The sequence below is a fragment of the Ostrea edulis genome, chromosome 6 (assembly GCF_947568905.1).
Source record: "Ostrea edulis chromosome 6, xbOstEdul1.1, whole genome shotgun sequence".
Taxonomy (NCBI): domain Eukaryota; kingdom Metazoa; phylum Mollusca; class Bivalvia; order Ostreida; family Ostreidae; genus Ostrea; species Ostrea edulis.
Window position 1 is genome coordinate 90,625,993 of NC_079169.1, and position 12,994 is coordinate 90,638,986.

Here is a 12,994-nt window from a genome sequence, read left to right on the forward strand (position 1 = left end):
TAGTAATTATGATAATTAATGATATTAGCTATGATGTTCATATTTATACATGTTTATGGCTTCATCAAAGACAGCCTTTGATTTTAATGAAAATTTTGAAAAGTGTGAGAATTCATAACTCACACATGAGAACATGAGATGGGCTTGAGAAGCATGATTCACGTGCACAACATGAGATATCACATGTATGGCATAACATAAATATACATGTAAATAACTGATCAGTTTTGTCCGTGTTTATTATGGTAATTTCATCATCGGTTTGATTATGTTAATCACACAAGGTATCTCTGTTACCTGCACACAGTCATGTCCTCCGACTGTTCAGCAGCCTGTTTCTTTTTCTCCAGATCTTTTCCTCGTTTTTTCTCCGGTTTTTCAGTAGGCATGCTCTCATTGGCTGACCGGCTGCTATTGTCCGAGTCCCGTCTCTCCTTCACAGATGTATTAATTTCCTTGTTCTTCTTTTTCGGACTTTTCCTTCCCCTCCCCTTTAGACCCTGTATGGACAATAAAACGAATCATTGCAACAAAATGTTACTGAAATCATAAAACATTTTAACAACATCATGCAATATAAACATATATTTAATATTTTTGGTGTCAAAAAATTGGCTGATTTTTATGACTAAAAAAAATAGTTGAAATCAGAACGTTACTTTTTGGATTCAGTTTCATTCTAACATGTTGTCTATACGAATAGAAGTTTTGGCACTTTAGTGTTTGGTACATGGCCTTCTCAAATGCCAAATTCCCAACATTCATAATACTGTCCTTCTTGATTTACTTTTGCTTGAAGAAGATATTTAACTTTTCTGATGAGATGACTGCAGCATGACTGAATTTGACTAATTTCCAAAATTCCTAATGGGATACATATACAATTGTATATTCAAACACATTCTATCAGTGAATTACTGAGTGATTATTATTATCATTCATTCATGACAGCTAATCTTTGAGGAGTTTGTCAATATGCACTGTTTAAGTCCTTGATCCTACCCCAAATGTAATTATATCTAAAAGATCAACAAGCTTCCAGAGTAATATTTATGTACTGTAAAATAAAGAAAGGTTTTAAACAGAGAAAATTTACCCCTTCAAAAAAAATCTAATTCTTTCACATTTTCACATCACATAATATCCTTCATTTGTCATTTCAAGCATCATTAATATACATTTTCCCCAGAGGTTTTGTACTAGAACTCTCACCTGATTGGCTGTACAGGCTGGACACACCCACTTCCTGGGCATGCGAGGCAGGGGTGGATCTAGGCAGTCCAAGTGAATGGCACGGGGACACAAGTCACACTCCACAATCCTGCCCATTCTTTTTCCACACACCACACAGCACGGCTCACCAGTAGCCTTCCCAGGAGAGAAATTTAACATATTTACCACAACAGAACAAAGTAAAAGTGACATGGATAACATGGACTGCAATCATGAAGGACCTGCAATTGTCTCGCATGTGTCATGCTATTCATTGAATGTTCCAAAATACACAATAATTCCAGAAAAGATGTGTCAGTACCTTTGATATGCATTCATAACAGTACCAGTCGCCATCTGGAATATTCTCCATCTTTGGCTAAAAGAGACAATCAATTTCATTACTATTCCATATGAAAACAGAAAATCATTATCAATAACAGAATAAATTTGACACAATGTTTGATTGTCTGTTGCTTACAAACCTTGAAGCAGTAGGTGTGATATCCCTGATCACAGCCGTCACAGAGGAGGAGCTCAGCCTCGTTATCATCTCGACGGCAGAGCTGGCACAACTGTCATCACAAAACATAAAATGTACAGAGCTGGCACAACTGTCATCACAAAGCATAAAATGTACAGAGATTGAACAACTGTCATTATAAAACATAAACTGAGAAAGTGTACATCAGCAGGTTACAAATTCAAAACAAATTGAGGTTGTGAACGATGAAAGCCCTCTGAGACAGCACAGTCTATGGCAGCCACTTGCTGTGAAATGCATTATTGAAAATGCTTTTCCTGTAACGATGACAACCACCAAAAATATCAAGGTCAGGGTCATTAACGGTGGCAGCATCTGACGGCCTTTGCCCGAAAGAGTAAAACCACAATGGCCTCTACTTGCAGGTTCAACAGTTATAAGTATTTTTTTTTCTTTCTACAGCTAGACAGATGTGGAATGTTCCAAAGTCTGAGACAGGTGGGGTGTTAGAAATAAAGTTTATCTACAGAGTACATATTGTGGTTTCAATGAATTACTCTGGTCTTCATATCATTTATATCATATATATGTAACTCCATACATTACTATTTACAGAATCAGTATTCCTTATTTCCCTGACTGACATTCAGATATAAATTGTTACATACCACTTTCATGATGGACTTCTCCCAGGAGATGGATTTGTTGAGTTGGGTCACACATAGCGATAGCTGGGCGGGGCTTGATGCCTTGGTCACTGCATTCCTCCACATCATCATTCCCGGGGACACGTGGACAGGGTCCAAGGGCCTGTCCTCTTCATCATCATCATTCTGGCCTGTGTTAGCAGTGATGTTAGCCAGGTTAATCTGAACTCTGTAACACAAGAATATCAGTAAAACTAATGGATGCTCCCTGAAATGCATCTAAACAATGAACTACATCATATGACAAATGACTCACACAATGATTAATAACTGTTGAAATATTATTGAAATGAAGGCTTCTTTTTCATATATAAGGTATGTTATGTGACAATGGCCTTTACAAAATGACCTTGAGTGACCGTTGTCAGAAAGACATTTTCCTATTACTTGAGTGATACATAATCAATACCTGTTCAAAAACTGTTGAAAAAAGGCACTTTTTCTTTATATAAGGTATATGTCCTAAGTGACCTTGGCCTTTCCAAAATGACCTTGAGAGACCTTGGTCCAAAAGATCAATAACTGTTGAAATGAAGCATTTTTTCATATATAAGGTATATGTTCTGACTGACCTTGACCTTTGCAAAATGACCTTGAGTGACCTTTGTCTGAAAGCCATTTGCCTTTTACTTATTTGTGTGATAAATGATCAATATATTTTCAAAAACTGTTGAAATAAAGAACTTTTAACATATATAATGTTTATGTTCTGAATGACCTTGACCTTTTCAAAATGACCTTGGTCCAAAGAAATATTTGTGATCAATTACATTTGTATATATACAGTGTGACACCTATATTTCACAAAGAGGAAGATTATATTTGTATATATACAATGAGACACTTATACTTCACAGAGAGGGAGATTACATTTGTATATATACAGTGGGACACCAACACTTTACAGAGAGGGAGATTACATTTGTATATATACATTACAACTACACTTTACAGAGAGGGGGTTTACATTTGTATATATACAGTGGGACACTTACACTTTACAGAGAGGGGGTTTGAGGTAGCGTCTTTCAATGTTAGGTTCCAGACAGGACAGTTTGTCTCTGGCAGCATCCAGTGGGTATTTCTCATTGGGACCAAGCTTTTCATGGTTAAACCTGTCTACCAGTGTAAAATCAGCTTCCTCTGAGATCCTCTGGGGCACTTTCCACCCCTAGAATGCATACAAAACTCAATAGAATGCTCATAATGGAAATAAAAATACACACAGTAGCAAAAAATCCCATTCACTCGAGTAACCTAAAATATTTACCCCCTTACTTAAATACAGCTTTCTTCTTTCATATACATGTATATACTGTATCTCATAAATATGACTCCTTTAATATCTGCATCATATTTTCATTGATTGATTTTTGTTTACCTTGACTTGAAGGCTGGCTGATGCTATCCTCTCTTCAAGATTTTCCACTTCTTCCAAGACCTGTAGCTCCACCTGGTGACTAAGATCAGCCAATCGTATCTTCTCTTCCTCAGGGTCAATGGCAGTCTCTGTTTCCATCTTCTCTTCTTTATCTTCTGCAACAAAGACAATTTAGAAACTGATTCAGGACTTCCTTAATTTCTCTTATATGAATTGAAATTTATCAAAAATGACAAATTTTGTAAATTCTTTAAGTTCAAGCACACAAGTTGTCTGAAAAGGATCCTAAATCATAAGATACCCACCCTTCTCTTCTGCGGGGCTCTCCTCAGAGGAGTTGGTGTCCTCTTTCTCTATTTTTTTATCCTTGCACTTTTCCTCTGTCTTGTCCTCTTTCTCCTCATCATCACTAGCATCAGATACCAGGCTGTATACTGAATGTAAAGGTTTGATAAATCATAATACAATCTATGAATTTCTATGCATGACTATTCTGGAATTCTTTCCCAAATAACATATTTGTACAATGTATGGGGATATATGCCTGTATACAATGAAATATTCGCTCTCCTTTTATTTTCCCTCTTTTGTCCTTGTTGTCAAAAGGCAAATTTCAGACTGGATGAAACACTTTTTTCTCTTTTATCTCTTAAAGTTATATTAGCTCTAAATCTGAAAATTTTATTTTGTTATAAAAATGTGTTATTGTGAGAGTTTTGTATGCAACCATAGTCATTGATAAAATTAAATTCAAGATTTTATCAAAATAAAGATTTCGGTTCAATTGAATATACAGCATTATAAAGAAATCCATTTTTGTACGGGAAGACAATGTAATTTTACTTCATCCAGAGCCTCTGGATAGGTTTTCTAACATAAATATTAATAACAAAAGTTTATAAACCTTATTTTTTTTTCTGTCATTGAAATAGTCAATCACAATTTTGCAACAAAAATTTCCGACACCAATATGAGAGCTAATATTGCTTTAAAACAACAACATGTAGTTGCCTGGACAGATTTAAAATGGAATGAAACCATCTGCAAGTGTTGAAGGGTGAAAATAACACAGGACGAAACTAACCCTGTATACAGTTATCCAAAAACTTCCATTTCTGTTCAGATCAACTATAAAACCAATAATAAGTAAAATGAACATGCATGTCCACGTCTATGTAAACTCCTACCCTCTTTGTTTTCCTGGTTACAGGACGAGCACGTGTACTCGAGACATTTCTGGAGCGACTTCTGAAGGCATTTCTCTCGTATTCCTCGAGGGTGGAGGTTCTTGTGCACTGTTCGCACGTGCTCTTCTTCCGAGATCTTCCACCAGCCTTTCTGCACCTCTGTCAAATACAGAATCCATATATTTTGCTTGCTTCTCCTATGATAAATTCACAATCATTGAAACTGTTTTACGAATATCTTTTTAGAAAGTCTTCATTTTGCACTCTTCGTGATGGAAGTTTTTAAAAATTAGTTTTACAATCTCCCATGAAATAAAGATTCATCTAGGAGAGATGTATTGACATTTTTGAAGTCCTTTTTACAAGAAGACACTCCTGACTTTCATCCCTCACGATCAGTGTCACTTACCCTCAGGAATTGGTTGAGCCTCGCCTTGTAATTCTTTGAGGAGGGATTCATTCTGCTCCAGGATACTGGTGGATGGGGTGTCGGTTTCTGACCGAGGGGTGTTGGGAATTTTAAACGAATCCGAGGACTGCGCCGTGGAGTTAAGAGACATTCCACTAATATCAGAGTTCCCAAACAATTGTGACATATTGAAAGACGAAAACGATGGGCTCTGAATAGGGAAGGAATGGAATGAAAGAGGGGATAAAAAAGAATTTTGGAACGGACTAGGCAGGACTGACATCTGAGAGGAGCTGTGCGTCATGGACATATCTTCACATGGGAGTCTGGGTAGAATGCTAAACCAGGGTTTCTGGCTAGAATTCTCACTGAATGATTTAATCATCTGGTCAGGTGTCATTGGGACCAGCGGAAACACTGGGGACGGGAACAGACTACTTTTGCTGGATGGTGAAGCACTGCTAGAAGAACTGTCCTTTTTCAGTAAGGAATCTATGCTGAGGAAGTTATGCTTGGTATCAGTAGAGGATGGAGTTGAGGACTTGGGTTGCTGATGAGCTGGCAGTGGTGTCGACGTTAATGTCGATGAGGGTGTAGATGACAATGACAGACCTCCTAACAGTGAAGGACTGGCTCCTGAGATGGGCGGAGAGAAGAATGAGGAGGGAGCAGCCGGATAGGGAGATATGAGGGGAGAAGCATGAGCACTATTGATAATGGGTTTGATATCACTGTCTGACTTAGAGTTTGACTGACCAGGCTTGTTTATGTTGTGTAGATGTGTGTTTGTGTCCGAGCTTTCACTCTCTGCACTTTTACACATGGAGGTAGATGGGATTGAGAAATCTTCTCCATTACAGTGGGACACTGAGCTGTCTGTCTTGACAGAGTTTGATATGTTTTCTGATGATTTGGTTGTGGTATGGTCAGACTGACTGGAATTTTGATTGGAATCACATTGGTTTAAGGTGGACTTCTCGGATTTTATCACATTATATTCATCACATTCCTCCATTACATTTCTTACTTCCTTTTTGTACACAGGAATCTTCAATATATCCTTTCTCTCCTTCACTTCTGATTTTACTTGTGTCAATTCTAACGGTTCTGACTTGACTTCTTCACTTAAATCTTTCTTTACTTCCTCATTCACTTCCACTTTAATTTCCTTTTTAACTTCCTGCTTTATCAATTTCTTTTGGATTTCTTCATTAAAGTACCCTGACTCCTGGCTCTCCACATACACTCCCCCTGCGGTGGGAAGCACCCAGTATCGACGTTTGTAGCGATCCTGACCCAGAGATATTGCACGAACCTTATACGAGGCCTTGAACACTTTAGCACGGTATTGAGCATGTTGCTGAAATGTAATTTAAAAGGCACACTCTGTAGAAATTGAAGATTGGAAATATATTGGTTTCATTATTAACAGTTCTATACATGTAAAAAGATCATGCTATTAGAATGTAAGGATCTTACTTTCTGAAGTTTATCAATTTCTTTCTCACATTCCTCATATGATGTGGGCTCTTCATCCTATAAAAATGATGGTACATGTACACATGTGTATCTCGCATCTTATCCAAAATGTTTTGTAAAACACCATTTGAAAAATACATTATTGTGGCACATTTCATCTTTGACCTCAACATATATCTGTCACATGGCTTTAATATCGATCTTTCAGTTCATCAATTTTAAAGTCTCCACCTTTCACAATTCAATATTTATCACCAAAGTTAAAGTTGCAGACATACAAATAGACAAAGCAATAACAAGTGGTCCATGGGCCACATCGTTCATCCGAGCAGGTGCCCCATTACAGCTCTGTCCTCACCCTGGAGGGGGGGGGGGGGGGGGGAGGGGGGGGGGTGTAGGGGTTGTCATAGTGTGAACAAACTAAATTTACAGGACATACTAATTTGAAAAACTGCATCATCCTGACTACTGAGCAGAAGATATCTTGGAATTTTGCCAATATATTCCAACATAAAATTTCTGAAACTAGATATAGTCCTACCTTGACCCTTAGGTCATGGTTTAAACAAACTGAATCTATATTATATAAAGATGGCAATGTTTGATAAATTGTACCCTTTTTGTTTTTGATAAGACCATTTCTAAAGAAACTTCCTACATATTTATGCAAAATTTTAATCCCCTATTGTGATGACCTTAGCCTGGTCCCAAAGGTCATGACATTCGAAACTTTACTTATTTAACATAAGGATCTGGCATTTTAATTTGCCATGTTATACCCTTGTAGATCTTGAGAAGAAGATTTATAAAGAATTTTCCAATACATTACTATGTAAAACTTTAATCCTTGCAGTAGCCTCACCTTTGCCCAGAAGATCATGGTTTAAACAAAATCAAATATTCATTTTATAAGTAAGCTTCCAAGTAAGGTTTTGATTCTATGGTTTAATGATCATGAAAGGGTGACTCTGTAAAAGTCAATCCTGCTTTCATTATTTTTAATTATCTCCTCTTTGAGAGGACATGGTCTTTCATTTGGGCAAACCTGAATCCTCATTCCAAAAGAATGCTTTGTGCAGAGTTTGGTTGAAATTGGTTAAGTGGTTCTTAAGAAACTGAAAACTGTGAAAAGTTTACAAAGAGACAATGGACAAACTTCAATAGCAGAAAGGGTCAAATAAGATTTTAGCTCAGTTGAACAATAGTCTACAGTCCAAAATCTTGGGTGGCATATAAATAACATTATCTATGAACAAGCACTCTGCACGATATCATTTAATATCCACGAATCAATCATTCTATTTAACCATCAATAAGTCCCTCTTTCTTTATCTACCCCCCTCCATCATTCTCCCCCTTTTCTCTCACTAATCTCTCCATCAGCTTCTCTGTCTTTATCTACCTAACACCCCCCCCCCTCCATCATTCTCCCCCTTTTCTCCCACTAACCTCTCCATCAGCTTCTCTGTCTTTATCTACCTAACACCCCACCCCCATCATTCTCCCCCTTTTCTCTCACTAACCCCTCTCTCTGTCTCTATCTACCTAACACCCCCCCCCCTCCATCATTCTCCCCCTTTTCTCTCACTAATCTCTCTCTCTATCTTTATCTACCTAACACTCCCCCCCTCCATCATTCTCCCCCTTTTCTCTCACTAATCTCTCTATCTTTATCTACCTAACACCTCCCCCCCTCCATCATCCTCCCCCTTTTCTCTCACTAATCTCTCTATCTTTATCTACCTAACACCCCCCCCTCCATCATCCTCCCCCTTTTCTCTCACTAATCTCTCTCTCTATCTTTATCTACCTAACACCCCCCCCCCTCCATCATTCTCCCCCTTTTCTCTCTCTAATCTCTCTATCTTTATCTACCTAACACCTCTCCCCCTCCATCATTCTCCCCCTTTTCTCTCACTAATCTCTCTCTCTATCTTTATCTACCTAACACCCCCCCCTCCATCATTCTCCCCCTTTTCTTTCAATAATCTCTCTCTCTATCTTTATCTACCTAACACCCCCCTCCATCATTCTCCCCCTTTTCTCTCACTATTCTCTCTATCTTTATCTACCTAACACCCCCCTCCATCATCCTCCCCCTTTTCTCTCACTAATCTCTCTCTCTATCTTTATCTACCTAACACCCCCCCCCCTCCATCATTCTCCCCCTTTTCTCTCACTAATCTCTCTATCTTTATCTACCTAACACCCCCCCTCCATCATTCTCCCCCTTTTCTCTCACTAACCCCTCTCTCTATCTTTATCTACCTAACACCCCCCTCCATCATTCTCCCCCTTTTCTCTCACTAATCTCTCTATCTTTATCTACCTAACACCTCCCCCCCTCCATCATTCTCCCCCTTTTCTCTCACTAATCTCTCTCTCTATCTTTATCTACCTAACACCCCCCTCCATCATTCTCCCCCTTTTCTCCCACTAATCTCTCTCTCTATCTTTATCTACCTAACACCTCCCCCCCCTCCATCATTCTCCCCCTTTTCTCTCACTAATCTCTCTCTCTATCTTTATCTACCTAACACCCCCCCCCTCCATCATTCTCCCCCTTTTCTCCCACTAACCTCTCCATCAGCTTCATGTGTTCCTGTTTGTTCCTCTCCTCCACTATCGTTTCCGCTCTCCTCTTCTTTTTCGTCTTCCTCATCACTCCCTTTCTTGCTGGTTATCTGAGATGCACTCTCACAGTCTGGTGGCGGGGGTTTAGGAACACTTTTGAATTTCTTATTATGAACAGCCTTTAATCTGTTGCAACAAGAGCAGACATTTTATCGTCTTAGATTCACCATGATGTGGTTTTGCCTAAATAAGAGATTGATGCGATATACATGTAGCTTTTTATGTCTCGTGACTCACCTTCGGAGTTTTCCTTCTACTACCCATTTGTCCCTGCGGATCTCACCCATGTGTTCAAGCTGCCTTTCGATCTCCCTATCAACATCAATATAGGTATGTGTTCAATCTCCTTATCAACATCAATAAATGTATTTCATGATCATTATTTCTTAGAGATTTGTTGCAGACCAAGCACAATATTGTGTTTATCTATCATACTACATGTAGTGACTTGACGATCAATCATTTCCTTTCATGTCCGTTTTAAATAATTAGAATACAGGAATTCTCCTAACCTTAACAAATTTCTTGGCAATATATTGATATCTTCAAGTTCAAATGTTTTACAAGAAATATAGCCCATTTCTAATGTAAAAATCATACTAACACCTTTAAAAAAAAATGTATTCCTCCAGCTTTATCAACATGGGTTATGTATCACTGTCTAGGTTTTAAATAGATATTTATTAGGTATTACTGCTTAGGCTCTTTATACTTAAGTTCATCATGCAACACTTGTTACGCTTATCTTTAAAGTTCATCAACTTCAAGTAGACTTTCATAGAAAGGCACCATGATGCTTACGAGACAATGTGTCTTCCACACATCAATTCATTGACAAGGAAGGCTAGTACCGAGGCTTTCTGGGAAATGGTCAGGGATTCTAGAGGCTTGGAACTCAACCAATCACTCATCTGGAAAGAGCATCATCAGTTCATAGACAAACAGATAGAATTAACCTGCAAGTCTCTGTGAAACTTTCTCTACATAAACCAGTAAACGAGGACTCACTTCATTTGGTTTTCCATTTCTAGCGATGATGAAGATTCTCAAAATCTCAGACACCACCGATTCAGTGATGGGTACATCTGCTATCTTCTGTCCGAGGCAAGTGGTGGCCTACAAAGAAGTCATACATGCTCACTAGTCACCAATTTTCTATTTGTTTGTAACTTTATGATTTAATAACACTATGAAATGTATTTCGCAGAAACCTTTAGCCTTTATTATGGTACAATGATATATCTCTTGCTGGAAATAGTTAGAAAAATGAACCATTAAAGTGACAAGACTGGAAAATTTTAGTCCCTCGTCACATCATAAAAATCTGCAAGATTAACCCCACGGTACACTTTTTAACACTGTCAGTGAAATACCAACCTGTATCATGTACTGTGTATAGTTAATCAACAATGATAATATGCACCTGAGCACTCTTGATTAGCAATCTGCATGGAACATTATTAGGTCATTCTGTGCCAGATCTCTCTTTGTGTACAGTGTACTCACTTCCTTCTCTCTCTGTGTACAGTGTACTCACTTCCTTCTCTCTCTGTGTACAGTGTACTCACTTCCTTCACTTTCTCTGTGTACAGTGTACTCACTTCCTTCTCTCTCTTTCTCTCGCTCTCTCTCTCTCTCTTTGTGTACAGTGTACTCATTTACTTCTCTCTCTCTGTGTAGTGTACTCATTTCCTTCTCTCTCTCTGTGTAGTGTACTCATTTCCTTCTCTCTCTCTGTATAGTGTACTCACTTCCTTCTCTCTCTCTCTCTCTCTCTCTCTCTCTCTCTCTCTCTGTACAGTGTACTCACTTCCTTCTCTCTCTGTGTGTGTACAGTGTACTCACTTCCTTCTCTCTCTCTCTCTTTGTGTACAGTTTACTCACTTCCTTCTCTCTCTGTGTGTGTACAGTGTACTCACTTCCTTCTCTCTCTCTGTGTGTGTACAGTGTACTCACTTCCTTCTCTCTCTCTCTCTTTGTGTACAGTTTACTCACTTCCTTCTCTCTCTCTGTGTGTGTACAGTGTACTCACTTCCTTCTCTCTCTCTCTCTTTGTGTACAGTGTACTCAATTCCTTCTCTCTCTGTGTACAGTGTACTCACTTCCTTCTCTCTCTCTGTGTAGTGTACTCACTTCCTTCTCTCTCTCTCTCTGTATAGTGTACTCACTTCCTTCTCTCTCTCTCTCTCTGTACAGTGTACGCACTTCCGTCACTCTCTCTTTGTGTACAGTGTACTCACTTCCTTCTCTCTCTGTGTAGTTTACTCACTTCCTTCCTTCTCTCTCTCTCTCTCTCTCTCTCTCTCTCTCTCTGTGTACAATGTACTCACTTCCTTCTCTCTCTGTGTACAGTGTACTCACTTCCTTCTCTCTCTCTCTCTCTCTGTGTGTACAATGTACTCACTTCCTTCTCTCTCTGTGTACAGTGTACCCACTTCCTTCTCTCTCTGTGTACAGTTTACTCACTTCCTTCTCTCTCTCTCTTTGTGTACAGTGTACTCACTTCCTTCTCTCTCTGTGTGTACAGTGTACTCACTTCCTTCTCTCTCTCTCTTTGTGTACAGTGTACTCACTTCCTTGGGGTTGGGTACACCTGGTTCCATTACAGCATACTTTAGAAGGTGACAGGTCAAGGCCATGAAATTCTCACCATCCTCCTCTGTAGAAAACATTACTTGGTCTTGGAGCAATTTCAATGTAGGAAGGGTATCATCATCTACATAATTCACACATAGTTTATGTAAAACACTCAATATCAAGGTCAACTTTGTAAAAGCCAATTCTTTTTATCAAAATTTTTTTTAATGTCTTTTATACAGTTCATGGTAGTATTCTGAGCTAAAGTTACCACAAAAGATACACACAAAACTAATAAAGCACATGACTTAGGAATTCTTGTAATATATGAATACCTCTCCAGAGAAATCATATGGTTCTCTCTTTCTTGCCTTTTAGAAACCAGTTCAGGTTCTATGTTGATTACCCATTTGAAATTGACACAGCGTTCCCTTTACATCAGATACTTACTGAAACCTAAAGCCTCCTTGAAATTGTGAATAAACTCCAACACCATCAAAATGTCTCCAAAGGCCACGGCATCTAACTTACATCCAGGGATCCTCTCAAAGTCAGGTAATGCCTGCAACCAAGATAATTTAGTTATACAGCTAAACCTCTATATTCTGAAACCTGTGTATTGCTTTATGGTGAATTCCGACCCTATATTCATTCAAAATTATCGTTCTTCACATTGTGCAATCTGACATCTTGTCTAATCAACACAAAATTATTCTTCAAGCTTGTCTTACATGAACGCTTTCACAATACATGCATTTTTCATACTTAATCTACATAGGTCTTTAAAAATTTAATTCAAACGTTTTTTTATTGATAAACTCAAAAGAATTGGGCAACAGGCATAGCCTATGTAGCCCTTATTTAGGTCTTTAAAATAGAGAACAATCAATAAATGTGGAACTTTCCAAAACTGCAGGACCATCT

General features: G+C 38.4%; 1 protein-coding gene across 40 annotated transcripts in view; it reads right to left on the reverse strand.

Annotated features, from left to right (window-relative positions):
- The window catches only part of LOC125683667 (bromodomain adjacent to zinc finger domain protein 2B-like), a 49,660-nt gene that overhangs the window by 5,226 nt on the left and 31,440 nt on the right, over positions 1-12,994 (reverse strand). For all 40 annotated transcript variants that reach the window (XM_056142648.1, XM_056142623.1, XM_056142642.1 and 37 more), the window contains 17 exons: positions 12,521-12,632; positions 12,067-12,209; positions 10,502-10,609; positions 10,295-10,404; positions 9,731-9,805; positions 9,439-9,619; positions 6,860-6,916; positions 5,381-6,740; positions 4,972-5,130; positions 4,090-4,218; positions 3,785-3,939; positions 3,399-3,574; positions 2,365-2,572; positions 1,698-1,787; positions 1,535-1,591; positions 1,213-1,368; positions 298-500 (listed from right to left, as the gene is read on the reverse strand). In XM_056142648.1, coding sequence (XP_055998623.1) covers positions 298-500; positions 1,213-1,368; positions 1,535-1,591; positions 1,698-1,787; positions 2,365-2,572; positions 3,399-3,574; positions 3,785-3,939; positions 4,090-4,218; positions 4,972-5,130; positions 5,381-6,740; positions 6,860-6,916; positions 9,439-9,619; positions 9,731-9,805; positions 10,295-10,404; positions 10,502-10,609; positions 12,067-12,209; positions 12,521-12,632 — 3,479 coding nt within the window. The remainder of the gene's footprint in view (positions 1-297; positions 501-1,212; positions 1,369-1,534; positions 1,592-1,697; positions 1,788-2,364; positions 2,573-3,398; positions 3,575-3,784; positions 3,940-4,089; positions 4,219-4,971; positions 5,131-5,380; positions 6,741-6,859; positions 6,917-9,438; positions 9,620-9,730; positions 9,806-10,294; positions 10,405-10,501; positions 10,610-12,066; positions 12,210-12,520; positions 12,633-12,994) is intronic.